Source organism: Mustela lutreola, chromosome 5 (assembly GCF_030435805.1).
Source record: "Mustela lutreola isolate mMusLut2 chromosome 5, mMusLut2.pri, whole genome shotgun sequence".
Lineage (NCBI taxonomy): Eukaryota > Metazoa > Chordata > Mammalia > Carnivora > Mustelidae > Mustela > Mustela lutreola.
In genome coordinates, this window is record NC_081294.1 from 28,946,659 (window position 1) to 28,966,648 (window position 19,990).

Here is a 19,990-nt window from a genome sequence, read left to right on the forward strand (position 1 = left end):
TTAAAAAACAAATCACAGTACCCCAGTGATGAGTATCTGTTCCTTTGAATATCAAAAATCCCGTCTTGGGCGCCTGGGTGGCTCAGTGGGTTAAGCCGCTGCCTTGGCTCAGGTCCCGCATTGGGCTCTCTGCTCAGCAGGGAGCCTGCTTCCCTCTCTCTCTGCCTGCCTCTCCATCTACTTGTGATTTCTCTTTGTCAAATAAATAAATAAAATCTTTAAAAAAAAAAAAAAATTCCCGTCTTGCCAGCTCCTCCCTCAGTATGTCCAGGGGATCGTGGCTAGAGTTCTCCCGATGGGATGTCTGACCCTTAGCACCATGCTCATCCGTAATTGTGCAGTAATTCAGGAATATTTGGGGCAACTACTGTTTACCAGTCAAGCACAGTTCCTAGCGAGGAAAATCATTAAACAAGTCATAATATCCATGTAATCGGTACGAGGAGAGGCTCAGACAGAGGAATTCCAAGGAACGTATCCCTGTAAAGTGGACACGTCTTCCTCTCCTGGAACCTCCAAGAGGTTTCCCTCACTCTGACTCTGAATGCAATGATGCCTGAACTCAGGGTTACTCTATCCGTAAATCACTGTTCTTAGCTTGAATCCCCGTTCCGCAGCAGAATGCCCTCATTTCGTTTAACCATAAAGTTCTCTACCCACGTGGAATATAAAACCCTTCAAGTATAGAAGGGGAAGGCATATCTTGAAAATCTCTTATGTACCAGGCACCTCACAAACAGTCCTGTGAGACAGAATTATTACAACCATTTTATATAGGAGAAAGGTGAGCTTTCAGAAAATAAACAACTTTTTTTTTTTTTTTTTAAAGAGAAGGGTGGAGGGGAAGGGCAGAAGGAGAGGGAGAGAAAGAATCTTAAGCAGGCTCCACGCCCAGTGCAGAGCCCATCACGGGACTTCAGCTCACAACCCTGAGATCATGACCTGAGCTAAAATCAAGAGCTTAACCGACTGAGCCACCCAGGTGCCCCAGCAAATATGTAACTTAAAGCAAAGTTGCAGCTGGAGTCCAGGTCCATATCCAAAGCAGTGACTTTCTCCCTTAGAGTACTCTAACCCTAGAAATTAACTCTGATCAAGCATTGCAAACCCGGGGCTTCATCTGAAACATACTGGGGGATAATCTCCTAGGTCACTGTTTTTCAAACTGTGGGCCATCAGTTTGGTGGATACCAGCTAGCTTATTTATTTATTTATTTATTTTTAATTTTTCCAGTGTTCCAAGCATTTTTTTTTAATGGAAGGATAGAAGAGAGTGGTTTCAGGAAGGTTTTATTTGAATCATGTGCAGATACAGGCTTGCATCCTGCATAAATTACAGTTCATGATTTAAAAGTTTAAAGGTACATTTCTAAGACTTTGCTGATCAATAACCAATCAATACCTTTTTACTTCATGAACTCAAGGCTTTAAGTGCCTTTTGGTTTCTACAACTGACCACCCTTCAGGAACTTTTATTTTCCATATGGAAATGTTTCCTTAGGAAGTGATGATGTGGACTTCTATGTTAAAGATCCAAGCGCTCTACCACTACCCAGTTTCCAAATTCAGTTCTGGGCTCTGTTAAAACACGTTCCTCTGACCTAGCCCTCTAAAGTTTCTCAACATGTGGATGTATTTGAGGATGGATTCCACAATCAGGTTAAATTTCTCCTGGAGAGTCATATTTGATGGTGCTTCTTGCCCAAATGATAAATGAAGTCCAATCTGGCACTTAGCTCCGGACACACAACGAAGGGACGAAAGTCGTTGTTAGCACTGACATCTGGTGGTCATCCAGGGGCCAGCACCGCAGTACCTTGAACTGAAAAGTGTTAACCTGGGAACCAGGTAACAATCCTGTAGCAGAATTAATAACTGTAGCAGAATTAATTCCTCATATTCCACATCTCCCCCACCGCCCCCCCACAAACACCCCTGCATCACTTCCCTTCTTGTAGCTGGACACAGCAGGCAGGAGGAAACAACAGGAACTTAGAGCCAAACATAAGCAACGGTCTCTCACCCATCACAAGATCCTGGGTAAAAGTCTCAACCTCATCTGCAAAACTGGGATAAGAACACAACCCCCTGAAAGACCCGCGGATCCCCTTACCCAAGAATCCAACACTGCCACTGGATGCAATCAGCAAGAGGTTCTTTATTGTTACGCAGGCGCCTGCGGGTGGTCAGCGCACGCCTGCGGGTGGTCAGCAGCTCCTGCTAGCTGAGCACACCCGGCTGGGGTGGTGCCGGGTTTTTATAGACAGGTACAAACAAGTTTTGGGTGGGGCGCAACTGATTGTTGACAGTTAGAACTTTTGAAAAAGGCATACGTGGAGTTTGCTGATTGGCTTTGGGGACCCACGCGCGAAGAGAGAGGCGCGGGAAGGGGGAACAAGCTGATTGGTTCTGAGGGCCCGTGCGCGGGAGGAGAGAGGCAGGGAGGGGGAACAAGAAGGGGGAAGGTAGGAATGCCATCATGGCGTCTTCTATTATTTCTATAAGCCAAGCAGTTACAGAAGGGCAAAAGAGCAATTAATAAGCAATTAATAACCTAATTTACGCCTAAAAGCCAGCGGTTCACAGAAAAGCAAACAAGCGGTTAGTTATCCTATCTATCTTCTAGGGGAGGGGTCTTTCACCCCCACAGTGGACATGGGGGTGTCTTATTTTATTCAATGCTCAAAACAACTCTTTTGGTGGTAAGTCCCAGTACTTATTAAACATTCAAAAAAAAATAGGTTCCCTTGCCCCTTTCATCATTTTATATAAGGCACTCACCAATTGTCCTATAAAATCTAGATTCCTATTTCCTTTCTATCATTGCTTGCTGCTTCCTCCGTACTCCATTAAAAGAATAGCAAAGCTTTATGGAGAGCTTGCCTTGTGCCAGGCATTGTTCTAAGATTTAGGTGGTAAAATCGAGTCCTGTCAGCCCTCTGAAAGGGAAACTATTATCCCCCCATTTTACTGATGAGGAAAATGAAGTGTGGTGAATTTAAGTAGGTTTCCCAAGGTCAGAAGCTGTGGGACTAACATGTTTGTTTGTTTGTTTGTTTGCTCGCTTGCTTGTTTGAAAGGGGGGAGGAGCAGAGGGAGAGGAAGAAAGAAGCCCTAAGCAGACTCCCTGCTGAGTCCAACAGGGCCCTATCTCAAGACCCTGAGGTCATGATCTGAGCAGAAACCAAAAGTCAGACACTTAACCAGCAGCCACCCAGGCACCCCCTGGAATTAAAATTTTTAATTCAACAGTGTGGGTCCAGCAACATACTCTTAACCTTTCAGTCAAATTTGGCTCTTCGCCACCCTTACAATAATAGCTCATTAGTGAGCGCTTACTACGCGCTGAGCTCTTCATATAGATGGTCTCATCAAATCCTTATTAAAACTCTGTAAGATAATTATTATCATTACCCCCCATTCTACAGATGAGAAAACTAGGTCAAATAACTCGCGTGAGGTCGCAAAACTAACCAAAGGTGAAGTTGGTTATTCCAATAAGATGATGTGATTCTAGAGGCTTCGGTCTCAACCACACTTCTCCTTTAGGGCTTCATGTTTTCCAGCCTCCCAAACTGCTTGTGAGCTCCCAGGCAGAGCAGTCTCCGCCTGCGGAAGATACTCCCTCACCAGGTGGTCATGATGGGGTTAGTGATCATGGCCAAGTGGGTAACGGGAGTCTGGTCCAGCCTTCATGACTGCAGAGTAGCACAGCCACAGGAGAGAGAAATACAGAAAGCCCAGGTGACTGTCAGGGTGTGTCCAGTCCAGTGTCTGAAGGCAGAGTGACAGCAGAACTGAGACTAAACAAGTCCTCAATTCATTGGCATCATCTTCCCCTTGACGGATTCCAAATGGCCCGTGTTAGCCCCTGTCTGAGAACTATCCTCTTGCTCTTTCAGTGCATCTCCCTCGATGGGTTACAGTCATTCTCGGTGAGACAATTCCACAGAGACTGCCCTGAGACCTATGGACTTCGGGCATCCTGGATTCCTGACACTATTGGTTTCCCCCCCACCCTCGACCTTCTCCACCACCCCTCCCCATCCACCCCCCTCCCATCCCCATTGCTGTGGCAATCAAAAATGCCCTCCCACATTTCTAAATGTCCCTTGAGAAGAACCTTTCCTTGGTCAAGAACCAGTGTAGCTGAAAGGTGGTTTTACTCTAGATGGAATATAATTTCCCTGAATCAGGCATTCCCAATGTTTTTGGAATTTTGATATCCCATCTCTAACACCCTTGCTTGTCAGTTACCTGTCATCATAATCTCCTCCCAGCCTGGCACTGTGTTCCATCTTGTAAGATACATGATCTTGTAGAAGATCCTATTTTCCTTCATGAAATCACAGAAACCAGACCATTAATTTTGTACTGCCTTCTGGGTCTTTCAGCAGTGCAGTTGATTCGGTGTGTCTATATTTGTATGCAAATTTTATATATATATATATGTATATATATATATATATATATATGTTTATATAAACATGTACAACACAAAAACAATTCAATGACTTTTTTAAAAATTGAGAACTTCATGATACTTTTGATATAAGAGGCCCCCCCTCACCAGGGTGTTATGTAGAAAAAAAGGACGTGTTGGGAGGAATCATTGGCCCCAATGCATGGGGATAGCCATCGGACAACCCAGTCCTTGGGTAGTTGTTTTCTCTTTGTTAATAAACTGTATTACTTTCTTTTTGCTGCTGCAAAAATTTACTATAAACTTAATGGCTTAAAACAATTCAAATTTATTCTCTTACAGTTCTAGAGATGAGAAGTCTAAAATCAAGGTGTTAACTGGACTGCATTCCTTCTGCAATTTATGTTTTTGCCTTTTTCAGTTTCTAGATGCCATCTGCATTCCCTGGCTGGTGCTCCTTCCTGGCATCTCTCCAATCTCTTACTTCCATTGACATATCACCTGCTGCTCACTCTAATCTTGCCTTCCTCTTGGAAGGACACCTGTGATTATACTGGGTCTACCCAGACAATCCGGCATGATTTCGTCATCTCAAGATCATTAACAAAGTTCCTTTTACCACATCAGGTGACACGTTCATAGGGTCCTGGGATTGGATGTGGACTTCCTTGGGTGACCATGACTCAGCCTGCCGTAGACGCCAAGATCAGGTTTCCTCCCATGAGAGGTTTTCCAGCTTAAGGCTCTTCTTCTCTAACAGAATGTTACTTGGAAGCTCCATAAAGCCCAGGCTCCATATCTATGAAACAAACCTTTATTCTCTATAGTCAAACAGGATGGCATAATGTTTTAGGATCAAAGGACAGGACTTCTGAGCTGGCCTTTGTCACCTTTTATCCACTGGATCATAGACAACTTATTGCACCTCACTAAGCTTCAGTTTCCTTTTGTGTGAAATGGAAACACCACCTGCTCTCAGATTTGACACGAGGATTGGAGATCAGCTCTGAAAAGGGCCTGGAACATGGTAGGACCTCCAGGAGACCCTCTTGGGGGAAGTGCACCAGAGCTACCCAGCAATAGCACTGTCATGAGTCTGCCCATGGTAGGGATAAAGGGTGAGGCAAGGAGGAAGAACCCAGAGAAAAGAAAATGTTGGTCACAGGACAAGAATGAGGTCAACCTATCCTTCTTTTTCTACTTGATCCACCTTGTAATGACAATAAAAATCTCTTTCTGCTTTTACATTACCCTTGTTAACATCAAATATATAAGCACTAGCCATCAGGTCTGTGTTGGGAGCAAATTGCTAGCCTCAAGGGGAATGCCTTCCATGCTTTGAAGATGGTGCTGGGATTTAGGAAACTTAGAAGTTAGGTTGAATATTCAACATTGCTCATACCCAATTGGACTGAAAAAGCAAAAATCCTTAACTGATTCGTGGTCTCAGTTGTCTTCTCTGTAATTGAGGATTTGGGGGAAAAAATGCCTCCTTAACTGGATAGAACACAGAGGAACCTCAAAAAATTTCATTAATGAATATGCCTTTCATCTTTATATTTTGAGGGATAATCATGTCTTTAACTCGGGACTTGCGTCTAAGAAATTGGTGTCAGCACATGAAAGAGTTAAGTATGGGATTCTGTTACGAAAAAGACTTGTGAAACTCTACTCTTGTTTCTTTTACATTCTTAGGCACCGATCATTTTAATCAGTGATAAGATACCTTGTTTAAAACCATTAGCTTTGGCAAAACATGGATATGCAGAACATTAAATTTGAAAAGTGGTAGTTTTCTTCTTCCCTGCCACACATCTGAGATAATGGAGATAAGAAAAGTAGGTGGAAGATGATGCTACGTAATTTCAGGGCATTATTACAGAGTGAGGCTGGTGAGTTTTTTGTCCTTTTGACAAATTGAAAGAAGCCGGCAGAACAAATCTTGTTTCAGGAGTGCATTTTCACTTAGCTGTCCTCTAAGTGGAAATGCATTACCCCTAGAAAGAAAAATCAAAGTTCTTCAACTGACGGAGATAAAATGGCAAATTTGGCTCCCAGCAATACATGCTTGACAGCCACTTGAGTTCCAGGAAAAGAAAACAAAAAAATTAAATTTGACAGAAATGAAGAGGAGGAAAAAAGAATTTTTTTTCCATTTAGTGTCTCAATGCCTTTGAAGAGATTTTAGGGCAATTCAATAACAGGCCACTTAGATGTCTCCCCCATTTTCTCCTATAGACATGAGTGCTATTTCAATGAAGCTGCCCCCTCCATATACAACAGGTGGTGTCTGCACATGTAGCCCATGGATTGGTTCCATGATGACTTGCTCAAGACAACCTAAGAACAACTGTGAGCAATGACCTGTCTGGAAATGAATTGTACAGCTTTCCATCAGCCCTCATTTCTGGACTCGAGAATGCACTTCTTCAGAATTCTTGCAAAAGTCTGTTCTCAGACTTCAGATTGAGGAGTTTGTTCTATGTTTAGAAAACTGGGCTATCCAGTATGGTAGTGGTTACTTAATTTAATTTAAATTGATTTAAGTAAGTTATTTAAGTCAATTATTTAAATTAATTAGCTGATTTTACTTAAAATTAAATGAAATCAAAAATTCAATTCTTCTGTTACATTAGCCACATTTTGAGTATTCAGTAGTCCCATGTGGCTAGTGGCTACCATGTTGGACAGCACAGATACAGGACATGGCCATCAGGGCAGAAAGTCTTATTCATTAAGTTATCTCTGAGCTCGGGACACCATAGGTTGATAGTGAAGGGGGGGAGTGGGAGAGGTGGTGTGAAATGAAAAAAGTTGGAGAGGAAGGATTGTCATGGACTCCTATAAGCAACCAGAGGGGAATTCAAGTCAAGAAATTATCGCTGAGTGCCTGCTCCATGAGCACCAAACATGAGAGAAACAAAGATTAATAATGAGATGTAGTTCCTATCCTCAGGAAATTAAAAGTCAGACCAAAGAAACAAATATGCATTACGAAACCACTTTAACACAAGTTATGGTGCCAAAAGGAACATATCATGAAAGAGCTATGGGGGCACTCAGAGTGTTATCAATGGAAATTAAAGATGAGAGTATTTAAGTGACTGAAGAGTGAAAGAAAAAGGAGGCTACAGCATAGGAGAGGACCCTCAAAAGGAGATAACAGGAATTGGAGAGAAATGTCAAAGTGGAATCGCTGACAAATACAAGCCTGGTATGGAGCCAGGCTAGTAGAAGGTGTGTAGATTCCTAACATCACCAGACGCCATTTTGTATTACCCATCACTATGTTTCAAAAGATGTTTATCATTATTACCTGTGTTTTTTTCTTGAAGCAATTCCTACTTTATCCTTGTACTATGTTTTGGGTTGCTGAACTCCTTCTGGATCAAAAGTTTCATAATATTATCATTAAGAAGGAGCCATTAGACATAGTCATTCATCCAATAAATATTTACTGGGGATCTTTTCTGAACTAGGGGAATACAGTGGTGGATTAATCATACGGTGCTACCTTCTCTTGTTACTGACATAGAGATTCCAAAAACTCTCCTTTCAAAGGGCATTTGGGAGGGGATATTGGGATGGAGCTAGATGGAAGGAAGATGGGGAGAGGATGGGAAGAGAGACAGAAAACCATACTGTTGTAGTGTTGTGAAATTCGGCTATGAAAAGGCTTGTGATAAGATCATTCATGGAAGTAGCAAGAGCAAGAAAAGATTCATTTCAACATGAGAAGAGCCTGTAAACTCAATTAAGAAGTATTTCAAACACCTATCATGGCCCGGCACAGGGCTTACATTCCACAAGAGCATGTGTCCCTTATGTTCACTCAACAAAGGTGCAATGAGATCCTTTACACTTGGTCGGACACCATGGAGGGTACAATTGTCTGTAAAATAACCTTGGCCCATATATGAGCACAACTACTGTCTTCAAAGGCAAAAGCGAGGGGGAAATCAAGTGAGAAGAGTTGATCAAAAGGACCAGTTCCAGGGAGGTACTGGTACAATGGCTTATGTGCCCCGTTGGGAAGATTTGTTTGGGACCAGTGAGAGGACACAGCTCTTCTTTTCCTAGGAGGTTATGCCCAGTTGGTACAAATTTTTTATAAAGTAATTGGGGAAAATATATCAAAAGCCTTAAAAATCGGGGCGCCTGGGTGGCTCAGTGGGTTAAGCCGCTGCCTTCGGCTCAGGTTGTGGTCTCAGGGTCCGGGGATCGAGTCCGGTATCAGGATCTCTGCTCAGCAGGGGCCTACTTCCTCCTCTCTCTCTGCCTGCCTCTCTGTCTACTTGTGATCTCTCTCTGTCAAATAAATAAATAATTTTTTTTTAAAAAAAAGACTTAAAAATGTCCATAACCATTGACTCAGTAATTCTACTTCAAGAAATCTTCTAGAGAAAATCATCAGTAGAGGTTCAAAGATGAGAAGCCGGGACGCCTGGGTGGCTCAGTTGGTTAAGCAGCTGCCTTCGGCTCAGGTCATGAGCCCCGCGTCCTGGGATCGAGTCCCACATCAGGCTCCTTGCTCCGCAGGGAGCCTGCTTCTCCCTCTGACTCTGCCTGCCACTCTGTCTGCCTGTGCTTGCTCTCGCTCGCTCTCTCTGACAAATAAATAAATAAAATCTTAAAAAAAAAAAAAAGAAAAAAAGAAAAAGATGAGAAGCCTATAGTGGTGATTCTAGAATACGGACTTTAAGTTCAAATGCTGGCCACTCCACTTTACCAATAAAATAACCTTGAGCAAATTCCTTAACTTCATGTTCCACACTTTAAAATAGGAAAAGAATAAAAATTTTTAAATAAAATAAAATAGGAAAAGGAGGGTATGTGCTATGGTGAGTGCTGTGAAGTATATAAACCTGGTAATTCACAGACCTGTACCCCTGTGGCTAATAATACATTATATGTTAATAAAAAAATAAAATTTTTTTAAATTAAAAAAAATAGGAAAATAATGTTTGTCTATAAGATTATTATGAGGCTTAAATGAATTAATATGTAAAACACTTGACACTCAGTAAGCACAAAAAATGTTAAAGACTTATTAAAGCAAATGAAAATGGAAATATCAAAAGTCCCTAACAACAGCATGTGGCTTCTAAAAGCAGTATGTAGCCATACAAAGAGTGGCAGAAACTGCCTGCTGGCCCTCAATACCTGCCTTCTCTTTCTAAGGAAGGAGAAATGAAAGAAATGGAAACACTGGTTTTAACTGGACAGACGGTCACCTGGAATAAACACATTTCCCTTCCTTCTTTGAAGGAAGGAGTCATGTGAGAGCCACATGACTGGTCTGGCCAATGGGATGTGAGCACAAGTGAGAGGCATACTTTCTGGATTGCATCATTAAAGCTTAGGGCTACATCTTGCCTATATTCTTTCCTTTCTTTCTCATTTTCACATAAAAGTGGTGGTGAGACATCTTGGATCCTACAGATGGGGGCCACCTCTGGGGATGGCAAAACACTCCAATAAAGGAACCTGAGCTTCTGGGCACAGAGACAGGAATTCCCATCTTATTTAAACCATTCTTATTTTGTGTCTCTTTCACAACAGTCAAACCTGTTTCCTATTTGCACACAGAAATATTATGCAACATTTTAAATGATGCATTAAGAAGCAGTTTGAATGTCACAAAAGTATGTTTATGATACAGTAGGTAGAAAAAACTGGATACTAAATTGTATATATAATACGATCTCAGCCATTCTTTAAAAAAATTCAAGGTTGGCGGATGCGGGGAGAAAGCGGCTGTGGAGAGAACGTGTCTCGACCGAGTGCTTGGATTCAGCTTCTTCATTTCCAACATGGAAGAAACTTACATCGATTCCCTGGACCCTGAAAAGCTATTACAATGCCCCTATGATAAAAACCACCAGATCAGGGCCTGCAGGTTTCCTTATCATCTTATCAAGTGCAGAAAGAATCATCCTGATGTCGCAAACAAATTGGCTACTTGTCCCTTCAATGCTCGTCACCAGGTTCCTCGGGCTGAAATCAGTCATCATATCTCAAGCTGTGATGATAAAAGTTGTATTGAGCAGGATGTTGTCAACCAAACCAGGAACCTTGGACAAGAGACTCTGGCTGAGAGCACATGGCAGTGCCCTCTTTGCGATGAAGATTGGGATAAAGATCTGTGGGAACAGACCAGCACCCCATTTGTCTGGGGCACAGCCAACTACTGTGGCAACAACAGCCCTGCAAGCAACATAGTTGTGGAACATAAGAGTAACCTGGCTTCAGGCATGCGTGTTCCTAAGTCTCTGCCATATGTTCTGCCATGGAAAAACAATGGAAATGCACAGTAAATGAATATCTCATCAAATGCCAGACCCTAGAAGACTCTTGCTTCTTCCTGCCACCAATGGGTTCTTCATGGTTTTTCCTCCTAATCTAATTATAGAAAGATAAACTGTCTGTGACTTTCAAAAAAAAAAAAAAATTCAGGGTTAAAAACACTGGAACAAACTATGCCAAAAGAGAATTAAGCTTGAATATTTTCCTTCTACTTGTCTATACTTTTTCAAATTTTCTGCGGCATACATCCAAATGTTGGTAATCAAGAAAAGATAAAGATTCTAGCCCCCTGTATTTCTGACAAAGCTGCCCCAACTACCAGAAATACTTCTTTCTCGGGGTGCCTGGGTGGCTCAGTGGGTTAAGCCTCTGCCTTCGGCTCAGGTCGTGATCTCGGGGTCCTGGGATCAAGTCCCGCATCGGGCTCTCTGCTCAGCAGAGAGCCTGCTTTCCCCTCTTTCTCTGCCTGCCTCTCTGCCTACTTGTGATTTCTCTCTCTGTGTCAAATAAATAAATTCTTTAAAAAAAACAAAAACAAACAAACAAAAAAGAAATACCCCTTTCTCTTCCGTGCTCGTGGGCCATTTCATTCCTGTCCCAGTGATATCGTCAGCAAGCACCATGTCTTATGTAACTTTGTGTTGCATAGAATTTCACCTCCAGCAGACAAGAATTTGATGGATAAATCACAATTAGAAAGGCTGAGATGTTTATAAATAAAACTGACTTAAAGCAATATCTTGGTTGGGACGCCTGGGTGGCTCGGTCAGTTAAGCACCTGACTTGATTTCTCCTCAGGTCATGATCTCAGGGTCGTGAGATGGAGCCCCTTGTGGGGCTCTGCACTGACCTTGGAGCCTCCTTAAGATTTTCTCTCTCCCTCTGCCCTTCCCCTCTGCTCTCGTGCTCAGAAAAAAAAAAAAGGCAATAATTTGGCTGCTTTATTTTTACATTACCTATGTTACAAGCAAATTAGTCACAGGTTGGCTGGGGATGCCTGGGTGGCTCAGTCTGTTAAGCCTTTGACTCTTGATTTCAGTCCAGGTCATGACCTCAGGGTTCTGGTATAGAGTATGGAGCCCCGCATAGGGCTCTGTGCTCAGTAAGGAGTCTGCTTGAGGACTCTCTCTCACACTCCTCTTGCTCTCCCTCTGCCCTTCCCCCAACTTACTTTCTTTCTCAAATAAACAAATCTTTTTTAAAAAAACAAGAGAAAAAATTAGTCACAATCCTTTGTATTTAGGGTATCTTCCAATATTAAACTTAAGAAGAACACAAAATTTATTGTAGCTGCATTTTAATTTTTACACATTTTTCTTTTAAATATTTACAACCACCCTATTAAACATGTGTTACTATCCCCATTTACAGATTTAAAACTCAGGCTCAAAGAGGTTATTTGCCCCAGATCACACAACAAGCAAGGGATGGGGTTGAGACTGTAACATAGATCTTTCTGACTTTAGCATATTGTCCTACATAACATCTTTATATCTAAGCATTTTATTTATATACATTCATGCTTTTAACCTTTTAACCTCATAATCGCAGTACTAGTAGTAGATAATACCCATGCAGTACATAGTAAGTTTTAAATAATGTCCTGAATAATATTCGTATATTTATATACACACACATATACACTCTTTTAATCCTCACAATAACCTCCAGAAGTATTTTTATTATACTAATAATTTATTTCCTTTTTTATTAGCTGGTTCGTAACTGCAAAAGGAAAACATGCCCCACTCTAATCATGAGAAAAACATCAGATAAATCCCAATTAGGAGATATTATACTGACTAGGAGCCAGTCCTGACTAGTACTTATAAAACTGTCAAGGTCATCAGCAACACAGAAAGTCTGAGAAACTACCACAGCCAAGAGGAACCCAAGGGGACAGGACAACTAAATGTATTGTAAGATATTGGATGGGATCTTGGAACAGAAAAATGACATTAGGTAAAAACTAAGCAAATTCAAATAAAGTATGTAAACAGTGTATCAGTATTTGTTCATTGGGATAAATTGTGAAAAATGTACCATACTAATAATATAAGATGCTAAAAATAGGGGAAACTGGATGGAGATAGATGGAAACAGTCTGTACTGTATTTGTAATTTTTCTGTAAATCTAAAATCTCCTAAATTTAAAAGTTTTTCTATATACTTTCTGTATGTACGTATTTATTGATTTACTTATTTAGTTACAATTCCAGTATGGTTAACAGAGTATTAGACTAGTTTCAGGTGTACCATATAGGGATTCAACAGTTCTGGACATTGCTCAGTGCCCATCATGATAAGTGTAATATTCATCCCCTTCACCTCTTTCACCCAGCCCCCCACCTCCCACCACCTCCCCTCTGGTAACCATCTGTTTGTTTCTATATATAGTTAAGAGTCTGGTTTTTGTTTGTTTCTTTTCTCCCATTTGGTTGGTTGTTTTGTTTCTTAAGTTTCACGTATGAGTAAAATCATATGGTAGTTGTCTTTCTGTGACCTATTTCACTTACCATAATACCCTCTAAGTCCATCCGGGTTGCTGCAAATGGCAAGATTTCTCATTTTTTATGGCTGAGTAATATTCCATTGTATATACATGTACCACATCTTCTTTATCCACTCGTCTATTGATGGACACTTGGGCTGCTTCCATAATCTGACTATTGTAAATAATGCTGCAATAAACACGGGGATGCATGTATCCTTATAAACCAGTGTTCTCATTTTCTCTGGGTAAACACCCAGTAGTGCCATTGCTAGATCATACGGTAACTCTATTTTTAACTTTTTGAGGACCCTCCATATTGTTTTCCACAGTGGCTGAACCAGTTTGCATTCTCACCAACAATGCATGAGAGTGATTTTTCTCCACGTCCTCCCCAACACTTGTTGTTTCTTGTGTTTTTTATTTTAGTCATTCTGACAGCTGTGAGGTGACACCTCACTGTGGTTTTGATTTGCATTTCCCTGATGATGGCTGATGTTGAGCATCTTTCCATGTGTCTGTTGGCAATCTGGATGGCTTCTCTGGAGAAATGTCTGTTCCTGCCTCTGCCCATTTTTAGTTGGACTATTTGGTTTTTTGGTGTTGAGTTAAGTCCTCACAGAACTTGGATACTAACCCTTTATTGGATATGTCATTTGCAAATAGCTTCTCCCATTCAGCAGGTTCTCTTTAGTTTTGTTGATTGTTTCCTTTGCTGTGCAGAAGCTTTTTATTTCAATGTAGTCCCAACAGTTTAGTTTTGCTCTTGTTTCCCTTACCTAAGGAAACACATCTAGAAAAATGTTGCTACAGCCAATGTCAGAATAATTACTGCCTGTGCTCTCTTCTAGGATTTTTATGGTTTCAGGTCTCACTTTTAGGTCCTTAATCCATTTTGAGTTTGTTTTTGCATATGGTATAAGAAAGTGGTCCATTTTTCCCAACACCATTTGTTGAAGAGACTGTCTTTTTTGCATTGCATATTCTTGCCTCCTTTGTCAAAGATTAATTGACCATATGATTGTGGGTTTATTTCTGGGCTTTCTATTCTGTTCCATCGATCTATGTGTCTATAAAAAGTTTATTTTTTTAAAAAAAGGAATACATGCATTTGAAAAAAAATGTCAAACAGAACCAGAATATATAAAATGCAACAGTAAATCTGCCTCTTATTTTAGACTCTATTCTCTTGGTTCATTCCCCTTCCCAGAAGCAAGCATGGCTGCCAACTTCTTGTGTCTCCCTCTCTACAAGCACATATTGGTTTTGATATATTTTTGATAGAAAGATCTATATTTACGACTTAAGAATCTAACTCACTAGGTTCAAGTTAGGTAAGGTATTAGGTTTCTATGATTGCTGGAACAAATTGCCACAAACTTGGTGGCTTTAAACAACAAAATGTATTCTCCCACAGTTCCAGAGGCAAGAGATCTGAAATCAGTATTGCTGGGTGAAAATCAATGTGTCATCAGGGCCATGCTCCTTCTTAGGCTCAAGAGCAGATGCTGTTCCTTGCCTCTTCCAGCTTCTGGTAGCTGCCAGCATTATTTGGATTGTAGCTACATCCCTCCAATCCCTGTCTTCATGGTTACATTGCTTTCTCTTCTTCCTTTGTATATGTTACAACTCCCTCTGTTTCCTTCCAAAAAGGAGTGTGCTCTAATTATGTAGGGTTCACTGGATAATCCGGGATTCTCTCTCCTTCTTCAAGATCCCTAACTCAACCACACCTGGGAAGAAAATCTTTCAGAATAAGAAACTGTCACAGGTTCCAGGAATTAGGACCAATTATCTTTGGGGTCTTTTATTCAGCCCATTACAGTAAGTTATGGATTTTTTAATATTAAAGCCTTCATTCACAAATTAATGACAACAAGAATCCAACTATCTTCCAGCTCTTATTCAGGTTAACAGAACTAAGAAAGGCTAATCTTCTGATGAATCTCTAACATCCCTATCACTTACCCTCTGAAGGATTTAACTATATTCCCCTGAAGCTTGTCTTAAAAGATGTAGGATGATCTCTGGTAATATGCAGCAGGTAATTTAAATTCAGTGCCTGGAGACACTGTTTTCAACTTCCTTTCCCACCTCCCCTCTTGCAAGGGTAACTTAACTCCCAGGGCTACCGGCCCCTTCCGGCCTGTTGCATCAGTTTCCAGCTGTGCTTGTTGCAGCCTCGTTGTTACAGCAACCTGATGAAAGATCTGCAGCATCTGATGCAAGTCTCGGCTCCCTCGGTGTCCTCTCGCCGACTAGCCAGCTCTGTCCCCCTGTGAGAACTCTGCTGCCTGACTGGGGAACGTGTGCCAGTCCCCAGAGCTCCAGATTCTGGCTTTGAAAGCAAGCTTAGGTCTTTACATGGGAAGCAGAAGAACTCTGGAGAACTCTGCACACAGGTGGGTTCACTAGGACTGTGAGGAAGGTAGGAAGGTGATGTACACACCAGGAACAGGAAAGAAAACAAAAACCCCAGCCTCAGTAGACCGGCCCTGCTTTCCTGATTCACTGGCTCCAACCCAAAAGGTCAGATGTTCCACAGACAGCGTGGAATGTCTCACCTATGAAACACCCAGTAGAGAGACTTGGTACTTTTGTTTTTCTCGTATGGCTAAGTATTGAAAATGATGGTTAATTTTGAGCCTACTAGGAAAGTTTAATTCAAACTTAACACTTTCCTACATTATCGGCTCTAAGGCATCCCTACCAGTATTAATTAAAACAAGCGCAGGCAAGGAAGCAGTCACATTTCAATACGGAACAGCAGACCCCAAGACTTTCATTTACCACCAGTGACTACTGCTCAGGGTAAGGATTAAAAGTACATGTAAAGCATAATTCCAATTCCTCGCAGCCCACCTGCTAACTCCTTTCTGTAACCAGCATCATCGTCACCCATGTATTTTTTTTCACCTATGTATTTTGAGCCAAGCATGAAAGAGTCAAGAATGCCAATAACTTTGTTATTTGCAGTGCTGACAAAGGAATTAACCACCACGTCTGACCGGGCTCCCGACACAGCTATGCCCACCCTCCCAGAGGTCATGTATCCAGGGTACTTGGCAAAGTGCCTGGCAAGTGGCGAAGGCGAGATAAATAGCAGCTACCACTATTATTAGCACAACCGTGGGGCCCGCAGGGAAACTCCATCCAGTATTAGGCAAAGGGAGGAGGAAACATAAGGAGAAAGGCACAGTCAGAGGTGGAGGGGCGGGGAAAACCAGGAGAGAGAGACCAAGAATCGGACAGACAAGTTTTACAAGTTTTTACAAGTTTTTTCCTCAGCATAACTTCTACCCTAGAGGCACGGTCCAAAATCACTTTTTTTTTTTTTTAATCTGATTATTAAACGCTGCCAATTGAGCTAAAATGGTATGTTTTAAATTTTTGCCAGAAAACATTTTTTCAAGATTGGAAATTCAGTTAGCTATATTTAGTTTCTTTTTTTATTTTTTCCATTCTTTCTTCTTCTTTTTTTTTTTTAACAAAAACAAAAGACTCAGGTGATCATGCTTTCCACCTACTCAGTCCCGAGATTAACTCCTGGTGTGTGGTAGTTTCACAGACCATTTGCTTATTTCTGGAATACCTGGAAAATTGCCTGGTTGGATGAAGCTCCCATCTGCTGACCCAGGCAACCGAGACCTCCCCTGATCAACATAGCGAAGCAAGTGATGTTGGCCTCATCCCCACACCGCCCCTTCGATGTGGAGGAGTAAAATCCGCAGCTGAGGGTCCTCACCAGTCTCTCAAGGGGGAGAGGGACACGAGTGTCACTGCTCCATATACTTGCACACTTATTTGTGCCCTGTATTAGTGCTTGGAGGTTTTGAAGAGCTTGTCAGCAAGACAAGTTCAATTACAATAGACAAGTACAATTACAAAGACAAGTACAATAATATTATGGCATAATATAAATTAGACTAAGAAATCAGCAGCAAAGACAAAAATAAACAAAAATAGAAAATTGAGACCGAGGAAAGCCCGAGACAACTCACAGAAAGCCTAGGATTGTGCTTCCATTTTAACTAGAGAGAAGTTCTCAGGCAGCCAGAGCAGCAACCTAGGAGGCACAGTCCATGAGGCCAACCGCAGGCTGGAAAGAAGGGAATGGAAGGAGCCCCTGGAATCACAAGGTAGACTAAGAGCATACAGAAACGTGAAGCCAAAGATCCTGCAAGTCTGGACTGGGGGTAGCCAGTGAGCCAGAAATATCCAACTTGATTTCCATTCCTGCAACCTAACCCCACCCTGTCCCCTTTCAGTATGGCCAGATGACTAGTTTCCAAAGACCCTATGTGTAGAGACCGTCCAAGACGCTGGTTAAGGGTGCTTCCCTGCTTTTAAGATCAGATGAGTAAGTGGTAAACATAAGCATCTTCTGGATAACTGTGGCAAAGCCAGAATTTACTCAAGAGACTGGGTCTACTCTAGCACGGCAACAAAGAAATGCTAAGGTTGTAACATTCTATGCAGAGGCTCATGGCTCTGATGCTCTTGGCATGGACCCTGCCTAAAGCAGGAGTTACCGATCATTTAGCAAGGTCAAAAAGAAAAAAAAAATTCTCAAATACTCTCATGAGCAAAAGCTTCACAGTGAACCTGGCCGGATAAAGTAGCTGCACAAGGTGTCCCTAGGGAAACTACGTGAATTAGCCCGCAGCAGCAGTTACCAGATACAGAGCGATAAATTTTGGAGGACATCTGCCAAAAGAATAATTTTCATTTTAGAATGGTTAATGTCAAATGGCTCTTAGAAAGAGAAAAACAATGAGTTCGCAGGACCACCTGTGTGTGGTAGGCCCCTCCTGGTTCCTAACAAGAGGCCACAGATCAGTAAACGGGAAGGTTTGCATGTTTGCATTCTCTTGTTATCTACAGCCAGGCATCCAGGTGATTGCACAGAAGTTTCAAATCATTGAAATATGATTTTGCATCTGGGTGAAAAGTAACAAAACCAAACAATCCCTAATTACTATCTAATTTCTTAGCAATCCATTCTGGCTAACCCCGCTTCTTACAGAAGGATGAATGTACAGGGTACCAGGCTTCCCATCACATCTGAATTAATAGTTATGATAGTTTTTGAGTGACTTGGACCCTCCACTTGCCCCTTCTGATTCAGAAAGTGCAAGAAAGGAATCCCTAGGATGTCTCTTCTCCAGGGTTCTTGTCTTTTGTTATGATAAGCAGAATAAGCAAAGATATCCACATCCTAACATGAGGAACCTGTGAATATGTTGGGTTAAGTAGAAAGGAGGAATTAAGGTTGGAGGTGGAATTAGGAGGCTAATCGACCTTGAGAGGGGAAGACTCATGTGGATTATCTCAGCAGGCGTGATGGAATCACCGGGTCCGGGTCGTAGAAGTGGAAGAGGAAGATAGTCAAAGCCAGGGAGAGGACAGCATAGGAGCCTTTGCTGGTTTTGAAGATGAAAGGGGGCCCAGAACCAACCAATGCAGACAGTATCTAGAAGCTGGAAAAGGCAAGAAACCAGATTCTCCCTTGGCACCTTCGGGAAGGAAACTGGCCCTGCAGATGCCTTGATTTTAGCCCTTTGAGACCTATTTTGGATTTCTGACAGTGAGATGGCAAATTTGCTACTTTGCTAGTATTTTATTTCTCCCCAGCTGCAACTCCTACATAACCTGAAAATTCATCTCTCTCTCTCTCGAAACTTCCAAAATCCTGAGTCCTGAGTCTCACACCCAGAAGTTCTGATTTCATTGATCTGGGTACCGCCCAGGAATCGGGAACTTTGAGAATTCCCTGAATGTTTCTTCTGTGCAGGTGAGATTGGGAACCGCTGTCCCAAAGGCTGGGACATACGTTTCCATTAACCCCTCTGTCTCTGCAGGTTTTGGTCTCCTAGTTTACAGACTGTACTGTCTCTTATCAAAATCAAAAGCAGATGAAAGAGGAAGACATAAACTGACATGTGACTCTCTCCAGAATAGATAGGGTGCCTAACCAGCAGTAGTAAAGAAGCCACACCTGACCTTTGCTTGCTCCTCGTGTAAAGCGTTGGCCCAGGACAGTGGCCTCCTAAACCCTTATGCATGGAGATCAGGTTTTACTTGAAAAGAACAGAATCCATTGTAGCTAGTTTAAGCAGGAAAAATACGTATTATAGGCTACTGTGAAGGCCTGTATCATTGGGAAAGCCAAATAAATAGCATCCAAGTCGAGCTTAAGGGAACAAAAAGCCACGAGGCAGGAGTGAGCCTCCAAAGGAGTTTCTGCCTCTGCCATGATCAGGAAGCAGCGGCCATGAGGAGGCCGCCTCATCAGAAAGTTGCAGCAGGCCTGAGCACACACCGGCAAGAAGGGGTCCCCAGTGTTCTGTCTCTTAGTACTCAAACCAACTGAATTACTTAACACTGGTGCCTATGGCAAAGCTGCCACCGGAAAAGAGCAAAAATCTGTTCCCCACCCCCATGACTGTGCTTTTTAGGAAAAAAAAAAAAAAAAAGAACAAACCCCTCAGAGCATAGCCTCCACTGCACTTCTGTCTTCCAGATCTCAGACAAGTGTGCTTCATTGGCTCGGCCTACATGGCCCCCAAAATCTTAGTTCCAAGAAAGTCTGGGGGAAATGGATGTTTTACTTTCTAACTTGTACAGATCATGAAAGTTCACAGAAGAAAGCCCGAGTGCATACAGAGCACCAGTCCAGCAGAAATGCCACAGGCTCTTTCTCCAGCTCCTCCCCTTCCATACTGCTATTCTCTGCATTGTTAAACCTCCAAATGAAAATAACGTAACTC

At 42.0% G+C, this 19,990-nt stretch overlaps 1 protein-coding gene across 1 annotated transcript; it reads left to right on the top strand.

Moving 5' to 3' along the window:
- Positions 1 to 10,164: 10,164 nt before the first annotated feature.
- On the top strand, positions 10,165 to 10,864 carry LOC131831322 (gametocyte-specific factor 1-like). Its single transcript, XM_059173442.1, has one exon. The coding sequence runs from the start codon at positions 10,237 to 10,239 to the stop codon at positions 10,738 to 10,740; it is 504 nt and encodes a 167-aa protein (XP_059029425.1). The 5' UTR covers positions 10,165 to 10,236; the 3' UTR covers positions 10,741 to 10,864.
- The last annotated feature ends 9,126 nt before the right edge of the window (positions 10,865 to 19,990 follow it).